The 21,171-nt window shown below is 42.7% G+C and overlaps 1 protein-coding gene across 2 annotated transcripts in view; it reads left to right on the top strand.

Moving 5' to 3' along the window:
• Nucleotides 1-21,171, top strand: part of nprl2 (NPR2 like, GATOR1 complex subunit) — a 38,536-nt gene that overhangs the window by 477 nt on the left and 16,888 nt on the right. For both annotated transcript variants that reach the window (XM_080184447.1, XM_080184448.1), the window contains exons 2-5: nucleotides 7,494-7,585; nucleotides 9,380-9,548; nucleotides 9,853-9,961; nucleotides 20,652-20,788. In XM_080184447.1, coding sequence (XP_080040573.1) covers nucleotides 7,494-7,585; nucleotides 9,380-9,548; nucleotides 9,853-9,961; nucleotides 20,652-20,788 — 507 coding nt within the window. The remainder of the gene's footprint in view (nucleotides 1-7,493; nucleotides 7,586-9,379; nucleotides 9,549-9,852; nucleotides 9,962-20,651; nucleotides 20,789-21,171) is intronic.

Raw genomic sequence — 21,171 nt, 5'->3', positions numbered from 1 at the left:
CGAAGTAGCAGCCTCTTGTCCACTGGCTGCCCACATTTATTGGTGCCCATGACCCCCCAGCTCACCCTGTACTGGAACTGAATTCAGCATCTTTACAAGAAGTACAGGTGTGACCTGACGTACCTTCCAGCAGCTGGATTCCTCCATGATTTTCTGCACTGCCCTGACTGAGCCTGAAATATTTTTGTTGGGAGGGATTGGCTTTTATAGCTGTGCTGAGATGGTCTGATTTATTTCAGATTAAGAATTGGGATTTGAATTGTAGTAGTTATGACACAAAGATGCAATTCAGCCTGTTGTGGCTGCCAGGAGCAGTCACAATTCACCTCGTGCCACTCTATCCCCTGCTTTTGCCTCATTACACTGCACGGTTTTCCTTTTCAAATAATGATCCAGTGCGTTGTTGAATACCTCAATTGAATCTGCCTCCACCACATTCTCAGGCAGTAAATTCCAGACCTTAATCACTTAAAACGTAAAGAAGTTTTTTTCCCATGTCATCATTGTTTCTTTAGACAATTACCTTAAATCTGTGTCCCCTCATTCTGGATCTTTCCACTAAAAGGAATCATTTCTCCCTATCTACTGTTTCGGACCTCTCTTAATTTGGAATATCTCTACTAAAAACTCCCCTCAACCTTCTGTAAGGAGCACAGTCCCAGTTTCTCCAATCTGTCTCTGTAACTGAAATTTCTGATCCCTGTGTCATTCTTGCAAATTTTTTCTGTGCCCTTTCAAATGCCTTCCTAAACCGTGATGCCCAGAACTGGACACAGTACTCCAGCTGAGACTGAACCAATTTTTTTTTCAGATTTAACGTAACTTCCACACTTTGCACTCAATGCCTCTACTAATAAAGTCCAGGATGCTTTATTAACTGTGCTATCAACCTGTCTTGTCCACCCTTTAGAATTGTACCCTTTGGTTTATATTGTTCTCCAAGTTCTTTCAACTAAATGAGTCACTTTACACTTAAAAACATGTTATATTTCATCTACTTGTCTGCCTATTCCATGAGCCTTTTTTTTGAAGTTCTAAACTATCATCCTCACAGGTCATGATACTTTCAAGTTTTATGTCATCTGCAAATTTTGAAATTATGTCCTATCCACCCAGGCCTACATCATTAATAGATATCAGGATAATCGGAGTCCTAAAGCTGAACGCTAGGGAGCTCCACTATAAATTTCCTCCAGCCAGAAAAGCAGCCTCTCACCACTACAATTTGTTTTCTGTCATTCAGTCCATTTTCTTATTCATGTTGCTGCTGCCCATTTTATTCCATGAGTTGTAACTTTGTTCACAAGTGTTGTGTGACACTTTTATCAAATGACTTTTGAAAGTCCATGTACACCTCGTTAACTCCCCTCTCATCAAAAACTCAAAATGAGTTAGTTAAACATGATTTGCCCTTAATAAATCCATGTTAACTCTCCTTAATTAACTGCATTTGCTCAAGTGACAATTAATTTTGTCATTATTTCTAAAAGCTTCCCCATCACTAAGATTAAACTGACTGGCCTGTAATTGCTGAACTTAAATTTTTATACCTGTTTTAGAACACTTGTAATTTTCCTGTCCTCTGGGACCATCACTGTATCTGAGGAAAATTATGGCCATTGCCTCCACAATTTCCATTCTCAATTCCCTCAGTATCCTTGGATCTCAACAAATGTGTCATGAACTTAAAAGTACAGACAGCCTATTCAATATCTCCTTTGTATCGATTTTAAACCCTTCAAGAAATGTCTACTGTTTGCTCATAACCTGGGTAGCATCTTCTTCCTTGTTAAAGACAGATGCAAAGTTTTCCATCCAATATCTTAGTGATGGCCCTTGCCTCCATACATAACTCTCCTTTTCAGTCCCTGACCGGCTTCACTCCTCCTTTTGCCACTCTTTAATATTTATATGTTTATGGAAGACCTTTGGATTCCCTTTTATGTTAGCTGCCAGCCTCCTTTCATACTCTTTCTTTGCTTTGCTTATTTGATTTTTCAGTTCCCCCTGAACTTTCTATATTCAGCTGGTTCTCATTGTGTAATCCATATTATACACTGGGATGTTTGTACCTGTATAACGTAAATTACAACAACAATGCTCTGAGTGTAATTTTGAATTATTTTCTGTTCCTGTATCTCATAATGCAGAGTCGATTATTAATGTTTACAATTAATATTGATGATACTGTAGAAGTTAAAGTTTCCAGAACTACCCATAGAGAGTATGGAAATTGGCAGGAATAAAACTTCAAGCACAGCAGATAAAGGGACAACTATGGGAAGGGGCATCAACACAGCATTGAGGGTGCTGTATCCACGCGGTATACGGGACAAGGTACATGAGCTGGAAGCACACATTGTAATTGGAGGGTACGATTTTGTGGGCATCACAGAGACGTGGCTGAAAGGGCATCAGAGATGGAATCTGAACATCCAAGGATACGTGTCCTATCGAAAGGATAGGCAAATGGGTAGGGGAGGCGGGCTTGCCTTGTTGGTAAGAAACAAAGTTAAACCATTAGCGAGAAGTGATATAGGGTCAGACGGCATAGAATCTGTGTGGATAGAGTTGAGGAATCGCAAAGGAAAAAAACTCTGATGGGAGTTATGTATAGGCCTCCTAGTGGTAGTCAGGATGTCAGACAGAAAATAAATCAGGAGATAGAAAATCATGTAAGAAAGGCAATATTACAGTAATAGGGGATTTCAATATGCAGGTGGACTGGGAAAATCAAGTTGGTAGCTAACCTCAAGATAAAGAATTTGTGGAACGTCTACTAGATGTCAGAAGTAAATGTAGTAGCCATCACACAGGAAAAGGTGCAAGGGATGCTGAAAGGTCTGAAGGTGGATAAATTACCAAGACCAGATGGACTACACCCCAGGGTCCTGAAGGGGAGAGCTGAGGAGATTGTGAAGGCATTGGTGGTGATCTTTCAGGAATCACTGGAGTCGGGGAAGGTCCCAGAGGACCAGAAAAAGGCTAATGTAACACTCCTGATTAAGAAGGAAGGAAGGCAGAATTTGGGAAATTAATAGGCCAGTTAGCCTGACCTCAGTCATGGGTGAGTCTATCATTAAGGATGAAATTGCGGAGTACTTGGAAATGCAAGGTAAAATAGGACTGAGTCAGCATGTCTTAGTCAAAAGGAGGTCATATCTGACAAATCTGTTAGAATTCTTTGAGGAGGTAATGATGAGGCCTCTGGTGATAATCTTTGCATCGTTGATGGAGACGGGAGAGGTTCCGGAGGATTGGAGTATTGCAGATGTGGTTCCTATATTCAAGAAAGGGAATGGGGTAGCCTGGGGAATTACCGATCGGTGAGTCTAACCTCAGTGGTTGGTAAGCTGATGGGGAAGATCCTCAGGGAAACAATTTATGAACGTTTAGAGAAGTTTCGTATGCTCAAAAGTAGTCAGCATGGCTTTGTCAAAGGCAGATCATGCCTTACGAGCCTGGTTGAGTTCTTTGAAAATGTGTCTAAACACGTTAACAAAGGAAGAGCGGTAGATGTGGTTTATGTGGACTTCAGCAAGGCTTTCGATAAGGTCTCCCATGCAAGACTTCTTGAGAAAGTGAGAGGGCATGGGATCCAAGGGACTATTGCCTTGTGGATCCAGAACTGGCTTGCCCGCAGAAGGCAGAGAGTGGGTGTTATTGGGTCTTTTTCTGCATGGAGGTCGATCACCCATGGAGTGCCCCAAGGGATCTGTTCTGGGACCCTTGCTGTTTGTAGTTTTCATAAATGACCTGGATGAGGAAGTGGAGGGATGGGTTGGTAAGTTTGCTGACGACACAAAGGTTGGTGGTGTTGTGGATAGTCTGGAGGGATGTCAGTGGTTGCAGCGTGACATAGATAGAGTGCAAGACTGGGCAGAAAAGTGGCAGATGGACTTCAACCCGGATAAATGTGTAGTGGTCCATTTTGGCAGGTCAAATGGGATGAAAGAGTATAATATCAAGGGTAAGACTCTTAGCAGTGTAGAGGATCAGAAGGACCATGGAGTCTGGGTCCACAGGACTCTTAAATCGGCCTTGCAGGTAGAGGATGTGGTTAAGAAGGTGTAAGGTGTACTGGCCTTCATTTATCGAGGGAACTGAGTTTGGGAGTTGGGAGATAATGCTGCAGCTTTATAAGACCCTAGTCAGACCCCACTTGGAGTACTGTGCTCAATTCTGGTCGCCTCATTACAGGAGGGATGTGGAAGCTATTGAAAGGGTGCAGAGGAGATTTACGAGGATGTTGCCTGGATTGGGTGGCATGCGTTATGAGGATATGTTGAGGGAGCTCGGTCTTTTCTCCTTGGAGAGACAAAGGATGAGAGGTGACCTGATAGAGGTGTATAACATATTGAGAGGTATAGATGGGTGGATTCTCAGAGGCTTTTTCCCAGGGCTGAAATGGTTGCTACGAGAGGACATGGGTTTAAGATGCTGGGGAGTAGATTCAGAGGAGATGTCAGGGGTACGTTTTTCACCCTGAGGGTGGTGGGTGAGTGGAATCGGCTACTGTCAGCGGTGGTGGAGGCAAATTTGATAGGGTCTTTTAAGAGACTTCTGGATGAGTACATGGGACTTAATAGGATTGAGGGTTATAGGTATCCTTGTAGGTAGGGATATGATCAGCACAACTTGTGGGCCAAAGGGCCTGTTTGTGCTGTAGTTTTTATATGTTGTAAATTAGACAAAGGAGAGCTGGTGGACGTGACAAGGTGCCTTCATGAGGCTGCTAAATCACCTAAGATTGATGTTAGAGGCAAGGTACTGGCATGGATAGAAGTTTGGCTGACAGACAGAAGATAAAGAGTGGGGATAAGGGGGTCCTTTTCAGGATGGCAACTGGTGACTAGTGGTGTTCCACAGGGATCAGTGTTGGGGCCACAACTTTTCACGATATACATTAGTGATCTGGAAGATGGAACTGAGGACATGGTTGCTAAATTTGCAAAGGATACAAAGATATGTAGAGGGACCGATAGTGTTGAGGAAGCAGGGAGGCTGCAGAATGACTTGGACGGACTAGGAGAGTGGGCAAAGAAGTGGCAGATGGAATACAATGAGGGAAAGTGTTAGGTTATGCACTTTGATAGGAAGATTAGTGGCTGTAGAATATTTTTTAAATGGGGAAAGTCTTTGAAATCTGGAGCACAAAGGGACTAGGGAGTACTAGTTCAGGACTCTTAAGATTAACAAGCAGGTTCAGTTGGCAGTTAGGAAGGCAAATTCAATGTTGGTATTCATTTCTAGAGGGCTGGGGATGTACTGCTGAGACTGTATAAGATTCTGATCAGACCCCATTTGGAATATTGAGCAGTTTTGGGCCCCATACCTGAGGAGGGAGTTCAGAGGAGATTCATAAGAATGATCCCACGAATGAAGGGTTTGTCATATGAGGAGTGGTTGAGGAGTCTGGTTCTATACTTGATGAAGTTTAGAAGGATGAGGGAAGATCTAATTGAAACTTATAGAATACTGAGAGACCTGGATAGAGTGGACATGGAGAGGATGTTTCCACTAGTGGGAAAGACTGGAGCTTGAGGGCATAACCTCAGAGTGAAGGGATGCTCCTTTAAAACTGAGATGAGGAGGAATTTCTTGAGCTATACAGTTGTGAATCTGTGGAACGCATTGCCACAGAGGGCTGTGGAGGCCAGGTCATTGAGTGTCTTTAAGACATAGATAGGGCCTTGATCAATAAACGGATCAACGGTTATGGGGAGAAAGCAGGAGGATAGGGATGAAAATCATATCAGTCATGATTGAATGGCAGAGCAGTCTCGATGGGCTGAATGGCTAAATTCTGCTCCTACATCTTATAGCCTTATGGTCCAAATCAAAACATGAAACTTTGATTCCAATTTCTGTCTGCCTTTGAATTTGGCAAAAGGTGTGACTGGAGTATTTGGCTTAAGTTCTCGAAAAGAGGAAAGGCTTCTATCTAGGTAATGCCTTTCCCAGGCCTGGAGCTTCCTAAAGCATTTTACAGCCAATTGAATTGTAGCTGCAATTGTAGGAAATGTGGCCATTATGTTTACAGCAAACTCTGACAAAGAGCAACATGGGAACATATTCTATTTTTATTATTAGCCAGAACTCCCCTGCTCTTGGAAATAAAGCCAAGAAATCTTTTAACATGGAGAGAAGATGGAGTAGTGGTATTGTCACTATTAGAGTAATCCAGAGGCCTAGGTTAATGCTCTGGGGAAGAGTTTTCAAATCCCATCAGCTAGTAGGATTTAAATTCAATTAACTTCTAAAATCTGGAATTGAAACCAGTCTCAGTAATGATGATGAGGAAACTAGCATTGATTGTCATAAAAACCTATCTGTTGTCCTGCAAGGAAGAAAATCTACTGTCATTACCTGATCTGGCTTATAAATGGATCCAGACCCACAGCAGTTTGGTTACAGACAGCAGTGGTTCAAGAAGGTGGCTCACCAGCACCTTCTCAAAGGCAATTATGGATGGACAACAAATGCTGGCCTTGCCAGCGATTAATTTAAAAAAGGGCAGAGAAACGTCAGTTCATCCCTTCCATAATTTGACACCTCCCACAGCTCAGCACTCCCTCAGTACTACAGCAGAATGTCAGCTGAGTTATTGTGCTCATCTTGCAGGAGTAAGACTTAAAACTACAACCATTGACTTGGAGGCAGGAATGCTATTACTGATCTGTGGATGACACTGTGAAGCATGTTGTCAGCTGTATGACACTCACTGACTTGTTTTTAATATGGGTTTAGTATTAGTGACTCCGAATCTGGAGGGGGTCTCTCACTGCCAGAATTGACTTCTAATTTTAGTATTCCTAGGCAGCAACCTTTGGTGAGTCTGGAAAATGTTCTTCTGTCTTTGCCCTTGGCGATGTGAGACCTGAGTATCAGGGTCTGCTGACGGCACTCAAAAAGAAGTCTGACAACACCAGGTTTAAGTCCAACCGATTTATTTGATGGTAAACTCACAAGCTTTCGAGGTTCCCCTCTAAACTGTCTGTGCTGTTATATGTACTGTCTGAGGCCAGAACTCTCCATTCACCTGACGAAGAGCGGAACCTTGAAAGCTTGTGAGTTTACTATCAAATAAATTAGTTGGGCTTAAACATGGTGTTGTCAGACTTCTTACTGTGTTTACTCCAGTCCAACACCGGCATCTCGACATCATGACAGCACTCAAGCCAATAAAAACAATTCAACTCCAGTGTGAAGTGAGTTTCCGAGTTTAGTAGTGGGGAGAAAGCTTAAGGTGATGTATTAAGAGTGTCAGTGCAGGCACATCAGAAAGAATGCTGATGGCAGTGAGTTTATACTGGGAACTTTGGTACACACCTGTTGTACTAATGCCCTTCATTTCAGAATAAAGGATGGAGCTCACTTACAGTCGCTGGTTTATTGAGTAACCTGATTTTTGATGAGTGTAAGTATTTAGGAATCAGCAAAAATGGATATCACTTGCAGTTAGCCTAACTCGCACGTTGGATCTGTTACAGGTGCCTGAGGAGTACATTTCAAGGGAGCTGTTTGATACAGTCCAGGTGTACATCATAACAAAGCCAGAGTTACAGAATAAGCTCATTACAGTGTAAGTTCCACAAGTTACAAACTTCTTGCACACTTGTACCCTCTTTTCATATCATTGGATCTTTCAAACATAAGTGGTTGTGTAATAATCTAGTGCTGTGTAAGGATTCCCTGGAACCTGTGACAACAAACAACTATCTGTGTGGAGTTTAAATGTTCTCCCCGTGTCTGCGTGGGTTTTCTGCAGGTGCTTCAGTTTTCTCCCCCTGTCCAAACATGTGCAGGTTAGGTGGATTGTTCATACTAAATTGTTCCTTAGTATCCAAAATGTACAAGTTAGGAGGATTAGTGGGGTAAATACATGGTATCACAGGATAGGGCCTGGGTGGGATGCTCTGTCAGAGAGTCTGTGCAGACTTAATGGACCGAATAGCCTCCTGCACTGTAGGGATTCAATGAAATAAACAGCAGTATGGGCAGTTCGAATTAAATAGCGCAGCAGGAGGGTATTCAGCCCTTTGTCCTTATACTTGATCTTTGGAATAGTTATCCAAATACTCCCATTCATCAATGCTTTCCTGAAAGACCTGTAAGTATCTATTTTCCAATTATATATCTAATTCCATGAGTGAATCAACTTCCACCACCTTTACAGATGGAGTTTCCCGGATTGTAATACGCTGTGCACTGTAACATTTATCTGCTCTGATTCTGTTGACTTATTTTACTCTGAGCAGAAGTTGTTTTAACATTACAGATATTGGTTTTATTTCTGATTGCCAGTTTCTCCGCTTGACTGGAGAAGATCTTTATAGGCTGGTGGTTGAGGTCCCTTTGCTGGTCTGTATGAACAGACTGAGGACTATGTTCACTGCCAACCAAGAGCACAGAAATGGAAAAATTTACTTTTTGTATTTGTGGGCATCATCAGCGCTTCTGATCCCGGAGATGATGGGGTGGGCGGAGGATGGGATGGAAGGATTCATCCACTTTGGTGCATCTTGGCATTTCGCAGCAGCTCAATGTCAATGAACTAGGAGTTGCAGTAAAAAAAAGTTAAAAAGCCTTGTCTTTAAGGAGTGCCTTTCATGGCTTAAATTGTCCCAAATGCTTCAGGGCAAACAAATCATTTGATGTGTAATCACTGTTGTAGGGTTGTAGCCAGTTTGTTCCTTCAGGGACCCACAAACAGCTAAGTGAATGACTGAATAATCTCATTCAATGATGTTGGTCAAGGGTAAGTATTGACCAAGACTTCTGGGAGAACTCCTCTGCTGGTTGAATAGTGCTGAGATCTTTTGTGTCAACCAAGGAGATCAGGGAAAGCAGTAGTGCAATGTATACAGCAGTGCATCCCAAACCTTTTCCTGGTGTGACCCCATTTTAATGTCTCAGACTTCATGTGATCCTGGGAAATGGGGGAGGAGTGTGTGTGTGTGTGTACTGCTGTTGATCAGGAGACAAGGGTGGGTTTAACTCCTGCGCAAGGAGGAATGATTTGTTGTTAGGCTGTGCCCATAAATAGAGAAAAAAATGCAAAGATTTAAAAGAACTTTGTAGCCATCAGAAATCAGACCAAGCTCCACAGCAGCCATTACTGTCTCAGAACTTGCAACCCCAAAATTTCATCTCGCTAAAGGTCATGACTCTCAGTTTGGAAACTGTGATATAGAGTTCATCAAACTTGAGGCAACTGCTTTATTTTGTTAGAACCACAGGGAAGATGCATTTATATACAGGTTTATGTTGCCTGTATGATTATCCTGCCTCCCAATATAAAGAAAAATTATATTGTAAACACTATTTGCTGTTAGTTCTGTATTTCTGTTGATCAGTTTTTTTTCTATTTGTGAAGCACTGCTATGGATAAGAAGCTAATTGGTTGTCCTGTGTGCATCGAACACAAGAAGTATGTCCGAAATGCATTGCTCTTCAATCTGGGCTTTGTTTGTGATGCAAAAGCCAAGACCTGTTCCTTGGAACCAATTGTAAAAAAGCTGGCAGGCTACCTCACCACACTAGAGGTAAGAACAGCATGGAAAAGGACCATTCAACCCTCTAAAACCATTACTTCTCCAGGAACTCTGATCTAGGAAGCAGTCCTAGATGCATTCTGAAAATTTCAATGTTTACAGTCCCTTCGATTGGAATTGGCAATGTGAAGCAACAGATTAAAGCTCTGAACTTTCAGTCCGAGGGATTTGATGAAAATCTTCTCTCCACTGAGGCAGTTGAAAAGGGGAATGAATTAAAGTGTTTTGATTTTGATGAAATAGCTTAATTTGCCAGTACGTAATCTGATCTATAAAAAGAGTTCTCTCTTTCTAGCTTGAGAGTGGTTTCATCTCTAATGAAGACAGCAAGCAGAAACTAGTCCCGCTGATGACCATTATTCTGGAAGAGTTGAATGCCCACGGAGAGTGTTCACTACCAATAGGTACGTCCGTGAGTACTTGAATGGCCTCCTGCTGCCTTGATCCTATTCCTATAAAACTGCTGACTACCCAACTTTCCTTGCTGGCCCCATATTAGCTGACATTGTTCATGATTCTGCCTGATCAGATGCTGTCCTCCACCCCTTCTCAAAAATACAATCCCTCACTCCTCTGTCCTTTCACATTATTTTTCCAAATTTCCTTTCCTCTCCAGCATCCTTGAACCCGTTGGCGCCTCCCAAATCCAGGCTTTTCTTTTCCAGATCTCTGACATTCCTGCAATCAGGTTTCTGTTCTGCCGTAGTACCAAAATCCTCATCCTTCTCAACCAGCCTATAGCCTTTGACATGACGGATAAAGCTCCGGGGCCTGATGGTATTTATCCCAGGCTGCTTAGGGAGGTGAAAGATGAAATTGCTGGGCCTCTGGCGCAAATATTTGTCTCTTCTTTGGACACAAGTGAGGTCCCAGAAGAATGGAAGGTAGCTAATGTTGTATCGCTGTTTAAAAAAGGTAGTAGGGATAACCCTGGAAATTATAGACCAGTGAGTTTGACATAGGTGGTAGGAAAATTAATGGAAAAAATACTTAGGGGTAGGGTGTATGAGCATTTGGAACGTTGCGATCTGATTAGGGATACGCAACATGGCTTTGTTAGGGGGAGGTCTTGCCTCACGAATCTGGTAGAATTCTTTGAGGAGGTGACAAAAACAGTTGACGATGGGAGAGCCGTTGATGTCATCTATATGGATTTCAGTAAGGCGTTTGACAAAGTCCCTCATGGTAGGCTGGTAGAAAAGGTTAAGGCACATGGGATACAAGGACAGGTAGCTAGGTGGATTGAGAACTGGCTGGGCAACAGGAGACAGAGGGTAGTTGTTGAGGGGACCTTTTCGGGCTGGAGGCCAGTGACCAGTGGTGTGCCGCAGGGCTCAATACTGGGACCTCTCCTCTTTGTAGTATACATAAACGACTTGGAAGAGAGCGTACGTGGTGTGATCAGCAAGTTTGCGGATGACACCAAGATGGCAGGATTGGCGGATACTGAGGTGGAATGTCAGGTGATACAGCAGGATATAGATAGGTTGGTACATTGGGCAGATAGGTGGCAGATGGAATTTAATCCTGACAAATGCGAGGTGATGCATTTTGGAAGGAATAATGCAGAGAGGAGCTACATGATAAAAGGTAGACTGATTAGGAGTATAGAAATACAGAGGGACCTGGGAGTGCAGGTTCACAAGTCTGTGAAGGTGGCGACACAAGTAGAGAAGGTTGTGAGGAAAGCTTATGGAATGCTAGCCTTTATAGGAAGGGGTATAGAGTATAGGAGCTGCCGCCTAATACTTCAGTTGTACAGAACGTTGGTTAGACCACATTTGGAGTACTGCGTCCAGTTCTGGTCACCTTACTACCGGAAGCCGTGGAGACTCTGGAAAGGGTGCAGAGGAGGTTTACCAGGATGTTGCCTGGCATGGAAGGACTGAGTTATGAGGAAAGGTTGGAGAAACTGGGACTTTTCTCCTTGGAAAGATGGAGATTAAGGGGAGACATGATAGAGGTATATAAGATACTGAAGGGAATAGATAGAGTCAATAGTGATAAACTGTTCCCTAGATTGGGGACAATTACAAGAGGTCACGATCTAAGGGTGAGGGGGGAGAAGTATAATTTGGATATGAGAGGAAGGTTCTTCACGCAGAGGGTCGTGGGGGTATGGAACGCGCTACTGAGTAGGGTGGTGGAGGCAGGCACGTTGGACTTGTTTAAGGTTTACCTAGATAGACACATGAGCGAAATAAGGATGGAGGGTTATAGTAGGGGGTATTAAATAGGGTCAGAGCCTCGGGAGACACCGGAAATGCAGACTTGCATGTTAACGTTTTTGTCTTTTTATTCCGCAGGTGGCAGTCCACCTTGTTGTCAAACAAGGGGCATGCACACGGCGGGTCGTGCGTGGGCTGCTCTTGGAGGTTCCGGGAGTGGCCTAGTACTTCGTGTCGGCGTGTGTGCTTGATCCTGGACCAGTAGATGGGCGCTGCAACAGCTCAGTGACTAGCACTGCTAGCTGTGCAGATACATGGATTTGGGCCTGTGTCTGTGGGAGTTTGCGCATTCTCCCTGTGGTTGCGTGGGTTTCCTCCGGGCGCTCCGGTTTCCTCCCACACCCCAAAGATGTGCTTTTAGGCTGATTGGTATACCAAATTGACACTATTCTCCCCTGAATCTGGCTAAGTTAGGCGTTCCACTCGCATACACGCAGGGCAGGGTAGGTGTAGGAGGATGTGGCGGCGTGGGCTCGTTGGGCCGAAGGGCCTGTTTCCTGTGCTGGGTTGTTCTTTGTTCTTTGTTTGTTTGTATGATTGACAGAATTATCCCCCTACCGCTCCCCAGAGTTGTCCAGCTGAGTGAGACTGTGCTCTCCTAATTCTAATATTACGTAGCCAGTTGTAGTTACAGAATCAGTTGCAATGACTTCTGTTCCCTTTTCCATACCTTTGGTGCCTCTCAAGGATTAATCCATGGCCTCCTACTTCTGATCTCTGTGCTGCCCCTTGGTGAAATTATGCAAAAATACATTCAACCCCACATGACAACTCCCAGCTTTACCTCACTTCCTATTTCTGTAAATTGTCAGACAACTTTTCCGACATCCAGTGCTGGACAGACAGATTATCTCCTCCTCTGCCTGTCACAAATTCAGCCCCATAACAATTGACTTCATCAATCTCTGGCAACCGTTTGCTGCTGAATCAGACTCTTTGCAAGCTTAGTGTTATACTTGACCCTGAAATGAACTTGCAATGCATTTCTGGCTGGCCTTGCATCTTTGAAGCTTCATAAAAATAAAATCATCCAAAACATTACTGTCCATATTCTAACTTGCACCAAGACTATCATTTACCTATATTGGTTCCCAGGTAACCAATATCTTGATTTTGATATTCTCTTCCCTGATTTCAAATCCCACCTTAGTGCTGTGCCTCCCTACCTCTGTACTCTCCTACATCTTGGAGGAGATGGTGGAATTAGTTATCCAGAGGCCCAGGCAGATGCTTTGAGGATATAGTTTCAAATCCTATCACGGCAGCTGGGGATGATTAAATTTAATTCATTAAAAATAAATCTGAATTTCAACACTAGTCTCAGCAACGGTAACTGTGAAACTATCACCTGTTTAAGACTCTGAGGGTGCTTCACAGGATAGATGCTGAGAGGATGTTTCCCCTCAGTGGAAAATCTAGAACTAGGGTACACATTGCACACAAGGGCTGTCTCATTTTAAGATGAAGAGAAGGAGGAATTTCCTCTCTGAGGGTTGTTAGCATTTAGAATTCTCTTCCACAAAGCAGGGTCAGAGAATATATTCAAGGCTGAGACAGACAGATTTTTGACCAACTAGGAAGGCAAGGGTAATGGGGATGAAAAGTGGTATTAAGGCCACAACCAGATCAGCCATGAATACTGAATGGCATAGCTAACTCGATAGGCTGAAAAGAGTATCATTCTGGATTATCGTCATCCATTTAAACCACTGGTTTAAACAGAAACTGTTTAAAAACAAGAGTTTGTTCATTTAAGACAGAAATTAAAAGAATTTTTTTCTCTGGGGGAAGTGAGTCTTCAGAACTCCCTTCCACAAAAGGGCATAGAAGCAGTGTGTTTAAATGTTTTCAAGACAGGACTAGATAGCTTTTTGATTTTAAAAAAGTGACAGTCAGATCAGCCATAATTTTATTGAATGGTGTAGTAGGTTTGAAGGACTAAGATGCCTACTCCTGTTCCTAATTCATATGTTTATCAATTGTAAAAACCACTCTGGTTCACTAATGTCCTTTAGGGAAGAAAGACTCTTTTGCAGTCTGGCCAATATATGACTCCAGATCCACAGCAATGTGGCTGACAATGTGGGGTGGCATAATGGTTAGGGACGTGGGTTCAATCCCTGGCTTGGGCCACTGTCTGTGTGGAGTTCGTACATTCTCTCCATGTCTGGGTGGATTTTCTTCCACTCTTCAAAGATATGTGGGTTAGATGCATTGGCTATGCCAAATTGTCCTTTAGTGTCCTGGGATGCATATAAGAACATAAGAACATAAGAAATAGGAGCAGGAGTAGGCCATCCAGCCCTTTGAGCCTGCCCCGCCATTCAATAAGATCATGGCTGATCTGTCGCTGCTCAGTTCTACTTTCCCGCTTTCTCCCCATAACCCTTAATCCCCTCTCTTATCAAAAACCCATCAACCCGCGTCTTAAAAATATTTAGCGAGGCAGCCTCCACCACTTCAACGGGCAGAGAATTCCAGAGATTCACCACCCTTTGAGTGAAGAAGTTCCTCCTCAACTCCGTTCTAAACCGCCCCCCCCTTTTATCTTGAGGCTGTGCCCCCTAGTCCTACTGTCTTTTTTGAGCGGGAAGAGTCTCTCCACCTCTATCCTATCCATCCCATTCATCATCTTATACGTCTCAATGAGATCTCCCCTCATTCTTCTAAACTCTAACGAGTACAAGCCCAGTTTATTCAGCCTCTCCTCATAGCTCAACCCCCTCAACTCCGGTATCAGCCTAGTAAACCTCCTCTGCACTCCCTCCAAGGCCAAAATATCTTTGCGCAGGTGCGGTGCCCAAAACTGCACACAGTACTCCAGCTGCGGCCTCACCAATGCCCTGTACAGCTGCAGCAAGACCTCCCTACTTTTATATTCAATCCCCCTCGCTATGAAGGCCAGCATCCCATTCGCCTTCCTGACCACCTGCTGCACCTGCAAGCTGGGTTTTTGCGACTCATGCACAAGGACCCCGAGGTCCCTCTGCACCGTCGCCTGCTGCAGTTTTTCGCCCCGTAAGTAATAGTCCTTCCTACCATTCTTCCTACCAAAGTGGACCACCTCACACTTGCCAACATTAAATTCCATTTGCCATTTCCTGGCCCATTCGCCCAGCCTATCTAGATCCTTCTGCAGACTCTCCACACCCTCCGCACAATTTGCCGTTCCCCCTATCTTGGTGTCATCAGCAAATTTCGACACCCTACACTCGGTTCCCTCCTCCAGATATGTTACTGGGATTAGTGGGTTAAATACATGGGGTTATGAGGATAGGGCCTAGGTGAGATTGTTGTTGATGCAGACTCGATGGGCCAAATGACCACCCCCTACAATAGGGATTCTATTTCTACGACTCGTAACTACCCTCAGCAAGCCATTCAGTTAGGGGGCAGTTAGGGATGGGCAACAAATATTATTTGATAATTCTCCTGGGAAGAGTTTTCAGAATGTTTACTTTGTCAAAGGCTATATTAGTTGTTACCCTAATTCAGAGCAAAAGCCACAATATTACCATATGTATGGGAGGCACAGCAGTATATTTGAAAGAAGCAGTCTCGGTTTTTAGAATAGTTGTCATAACAAGTCTTAGTGCCAGTGGTTTAAATGGATAACAATGATCCAGAATGATGCTCTTGCCCTCCCAGAAACTTTAAAGTACCATAACATTGTAAGGAAGAAGAGTAGGCCATTCGGTCCATCAAGTCAGCTGTGCCATTCAGTATTCATGGCTGATCTGGTTGTGGCCTTAATATCACTTTTCATCCCCATTACCCTTGCCTTCCTAGTTGGTCAAAAATCTGTATGTCGCAGCCTTGAATATATTCTCTGACCCTGCTTTGTGGAAGAGAATTTCAAATGCTAACAACCCTCAGAGAGGAAATTCCTCCTTCTCTTCATCTTAAACAAGACAGCCCTTGTGTGCAATCTGTGTACTCTAGTTCTAGGTTTTCCATTGAGAGGAATCATCCTCTCAGCATTTTTTCCTGTGAAGCACCCTCAGAATCTTATATGTTTCAGTAAGACCATTCTTCTAAACTCCAGTGAGTATCGACCCAACCTGCTCTACCTTTCCTCATAAGCCAAGCCTTAAATACCAGCAATCAGTCCACAGAACCTGCTCTGATCTGCTTTTAATGGAAATATATTCTGCCTTAAATAAGAAGACCAAAACTGTACACAGCATTCTAGGATCATAGAATCTTAGGTATAGTCTCACTAGTGTCCCGTGCCGTTGTTACAAAACTTCCCTACTTTTATAATCTAAGCCCTTGCATTAAAGGCCAACCTTCTATTTTTCTTCCCTATTACTTGCTTAATCTGCATTGTAACTGAGTGATTCCTAAATAAGGATGCCCATAACCTTTGTTTTGCAGCAATCTGCGATGTCACTCCATTTAAATAATATCTTGCTTTTCTATTCTTTCTACCAGAGTGGACAACCTCACGTTTTTCCATGTTATGGTCCATCTGCCAAATGTTTGAATGCTCTTACTTTGTCTATTTTTATGCCTTTGTAGATTCTTTGTATCCTCCTCACAGTTTGTTTGCCTACCTACCTTTGTATCATCAGCAAATTTGTCTACAGTACATTTGATCCTTTTCATCCAAGTCATTCATCTAGATGTAAATAATTGACACCCCAGTGTTGATCCCTTTGGCACTCCAGTAGTTATAGTTTGCCAACCTTAAATCAACCCATTTATCCTAATTCCCTGTATCAATTAGTTGGTCAATCCTCTCTATCCATGTTAATATATCACCTCCAATACCGTCAGCTCTTATCCCCAAAGAACTCCAATAACTTTATCAAACCTGATTTTCACAAAACCATGTTGAATTTGCCTGATTGAATAATGATTTCCTAAATGCTGCCTCCAGCATTTCCCCAGTAATAGGTATTTGGGTAACTGTCTATAGTTTCCTGATTTCTGTCTGCCTTGTTTCTCGAGTAGAAATGTTATATTTGGAGTTTTCCATTCCACTAGGATCTTCCCAGAATCTGAGCAAGTTGGGAAGATTATGACCAGTCCTCGCTTATATTGTTTAATTTTGCTGCTGATTAGTGGTCATTTACGTGAATAGTGTGGTAGTGAGGCATGTGTGTTATTCTATTGCTGTTCATTGTATGTAGTGCCTGTTGTATATTCCTTGTGAATAGTTTTAGAGAAGAGATCAGAAACTCCAAGGTATACTATGAAGTTAGCCTAGACCCCCAACATTTTTTTGATTTTGGCATTAGTATGGGCAGAAGGTCACAGAGTCATAGAGGTTTACAGCATGGAAACAGGCCCTTCGGCCTAATTTGTCCATGCCGCATTTTGTTTTTTCAAAAACCCCTAAGCTAGTCTTATTGGCCGCATTTGGTCCATATCTCTCTATATTCATCTTACCCACATAACTATCTAAACACTTTTTAAAAGACAAAATTGTACCATCTACTACAACCTCTGGCAGCTTGTTCCAGACACTCTCCACCCTCTATGTGAAAAAATTGCCCCACTGGACCCTTTTGTATCTCTCCCCTCACTTTAAACCCTTGCCCTCTAGTTTTAGACTCCCCTACCTTTGGGAAAAGGTATTGACTATCTTGCTGTTCCATGCCCCTCATCATTTTATAGACCTCTATAAGTCACCCCTCAGCCTTCTATGCTGTAGAGAAAAGAGTCCCAGTCTATCCAGCGCCTTCTTATAACTCAAATCGTCATGTCCCCTTGGGGCATCCTAGTAAATCTCTTCTGCATTCTTTCTAGTTTAATATCCTTTCTATGATGGGTGAACAAAACTGTGTGCAGTATTCCAAGTGTGGCCTTACCAATATTTTGTACAATATCAACAAAACGTCCCAATCCCTGTATTCAGTGTTCTGACCAATGAAATCAAGCATGCTGAATGCCTTCTTCACCACTCTGTCTACCCATGACTTCACTTTCAGAGCTATGAACCTGTACCTCTAGATCCCTTTGTTCTCTAACTCTCCCCAACGCCCTACCATCAACTGAGTAAGTCCTGCCCTGATTCAGTCTACCAAAATGCATCACCTCACATTTATCTAAATTAAACTCTATCTGCCATTCATCAGCCCACTGGCCCAATTGATCAGGTTCCCGTTGCAATCCGAGATAACTTTCTTCACTGTCCGCTATACCATCTGCAAACATGGTGTCATCTGCAAACTTACTAACCATGCCTCCTATGTTCTCATCAAAATCATTAACATAAATGACAAATAACAGTGGACCTGAGGCACATTACTGTCACGGGTCTCCAGTTTGAAAAACAACCCTCTACAACCACGCTCTGGCTTCTGTCATCAAGCTAACTTTGTATCCATTTAGCTACATCACCCTGGATTCCATGAGATTTAACCTTATACAACATCCTACCATGTGGTACTTTGTCAAAGATCTTGCTAAAGTCCATGTAAACAATATCAACTGCACTGCCCTCATTTACCTTCTTGGTTACCCCTTCAAAAAACTCAGTCAAATTTGTGAGACATGATTTTCCACTCTCAAAGCCATGTTGACTATCCCTAATCAGTCCTTGCGTTTCTAAATGCCTGTAGATCCTGTCTCTCAAAATACCTTCCAACAACTTACGTACCATAGAAGTGAGGCTCATCAGTTTCCAGGCTTTTCCCTGCAGCACTTTTTAAACAAAGGCACAACATTTGCCATCCTCTAATCTTCAGGTACTTCACCTGTGACTATCAACGATTCAAATATCCCTACTAGGGGACCCGCAATTTCCTCCCTGGTCTCCCACAATGTCTTGGGATACACTTCATCAGGTCCCGGGGATTTATCTACCTTTATATGCTTTGAGACTTTCAGCACTTCCTTCTCTGTAGTATGTGCACTCCTCAAGACATCACTATTTATATCTCCAAGTTCCCTAACGTCAATGCTTTTCTCAACAGTAAATACTGATGAGAAATATTCATTTATGATCTCATCCATCTCTTGTGGATCCAGACATGGATGATCTTGTAGATCCTTAAGAGGCCCTACTCTCTCCCCAGTTACTCTTTTGGCCTTTATATATTTGTAGAAGCTCTTTAAATTCTCCTTTGCCTGTCTGCCAAAACAACCTTGTTCCCCTTTTTGTCTCCTGATTTCTTTCTTAATTCTACCCCTACATCCCCTATACTTTTCACTTGATCTCAGCTGCCTATGCATGTCATGTTTCTCCTTCTCCTTCTTGACCGTGGCCTCAATATCCTGAGTCATCCACGGTTCCCTACTTCTACCAGCCTTGTCCTTCACTCTAAGAGCAATGTGCTAACCTGAACCCTGGTTAACACTCTTTTGAAAGCCTCCCACTTACCAGATGTCTCTTTGTCTTCTGACAGACTCCCCCAATTAACTTCTGAAAGTCCCTGCCTGATACTATCAAAATTAGTCTTGTCCCAATTTAGAATGTGTTTTAGAAGGTGTTTTGTTCTAGGTATGATTCTAATAACCCACTATGAAGCTTTATTAAAACAAACTTTATTTAACAACATAGTTAAAATACAATATAACTTTTACCAATTGACATACTTAAACATGACAATGTATAATTCTTAACCGCTGGCTATCTCTATAGTTCCAATTGAAGCAAAAATGCCTCTTCTGAATCAGTTAACACAGAACATATAGGCTTACATGGGTGCTGGACTTCCAGCCTTTTAACAACTCTGGACAGAGATATAGAAAGACACTTGTCTTCTGACTCCCATATAGCAGCCTCCAGAGAAAGACCTATCTTCAAACAGCAGAACTTCAGAGGAAGAGACCTATTTTCTGGCAGGTCCCAGACTCCAATCTCCAGACAGAGAGAGAGCTACTCTCAAAGATCCCAGGCAGCAACTGCTGTTTCTCTAAGCCTAGCCTAGCATAGTCATGTCATTTTTCCTGTCAATCACCCTAATCAAATGCCATTCTGAAAAACCCCAGGGGAAAGCACTAAAATAATCAAACTGCAATAACCCAGATTAAAATAAACACTCCAGCAATTAAGATTAATTATACTTCTGCAGTATCAACTTGGGGCTGTCAGTTATAGATATACAACACCGGGTAAATAGAACTAACTTCTTAAAAATAAATCCTGCACAAGAAACATGGCATAAATACATTTTCTAAAAGTACAATATCTTCACAGTAGTGTGGATATTGTTACAAGTTCACTTGTGTCTTGGCTTTATTTAAGTATTTTTTGAGCAGTTGATTACAAAACATTTGTTTTGCTGGTTATTCATTTAAATTTCTCATCATCTTCCTTGTCTGCGAACTTGTTTTACCCTTGGGCAAATTGTCTATAGTATCTTGCCATCTAACTTGATTAGATGTTGTTCTTGGAGTATGGTGCATTTCTGGTACAGAATTGTAAGGTTTTAGATCTATGTCATATTTTACAGGTCAATTTTATCTGTCAGTTTTGCTATGGTTGTTTTCTGCTTGGCTATTTTGTAATAGATAGCTGAACCTTCACCCCCAGAAATTGATCAGGGGTGTCTTGTCAGAGGTTAAGATTTCAAACATGAGCTATTTCCACTTTTAATGAAAGTGAGACGAGGAACAGGCAAAAGTCTACTTGTAGGGTGTATATTGGCCATTTAAATATTATAATGAGGTCACTGTGAATTTATCTCATGTTAGCCAGCTTTTTCTGGCCTTGGGATATGCAGCAGGTGAAGAGACTGAATGCACAAAGTACTTTCCAGTTAGCAACTGACTTAGTAGGGAGGCAAGCAAGGGACTAGAATGCAAAGCTGAGTGTTTGAAAGAAACAGTCCCAGTTTTTGGATGACTCTCAGTGTAGCTGAAGATGGAGGTGCACGTTGCATTCCAAGTAAGTTATGGTTTGTTGCTCTTGTAGATGAATCCAATACCATTCACCTGAAGGTGATCGCTCAACGGAGAGACCAGCCAGTGGTACAGGAATATGATGTTCCAGTTTTCACCGAGTGTAAAGAGGATTTTATTAAAATCCATTGGGATCTCACAACACAGCAGGTGAGAGGAAAGTCATGAGAAGAATAGGGAATTGAGTGTCTGAATGGTGTGAATGTATGAAAGCCTGATTCTGCTAAAGCCCACAAGAAACTTCAGACGTTGTAAAAGCCCAGTTGACCAAGTATCACCACGGTACTCAAACGGCTCTCCGATCGAAGTCCAAATCTTAGTTCCTCATGTTCTTGAATGTTGGAGAAGTTGCTCAGCAGAAGTTGAGATTGAAATGTACACTGCTGTGGTCAGACCCACTGGGACAAGAGAGGCATTCGGTCATTGGGAGCAGTGTGAGACACTCGAGACTGATCCCTAATGTCTGGATTATGACTGACTGGGGAAGATCGGGTTCTAGAAAGCCAGAGTCTGAGAAGAGGTATACTGGATGA

The sequence above is a fragment of the Carcharhinus amblyrhynchos genome, chromosome 3 (genome assembly GCF_965287045.1).
Source record: "Carcharhinus amblyrhynchos chromosome 3, sCarAmb.v2.hapA, whole genome shotgun sequence".
NCBI classification, from domain to species: domain Eukaryota; kingdom Metazoa; phylum Chordata; class Chondrichthyes; order Carcharhiniformes; family Carcharhinidae; genus Carcharhinus; species Carcharhinus amblyrhynchos.
This window is presented reverse-complemented; position numbering and strand designations above follow the sequence as displayed.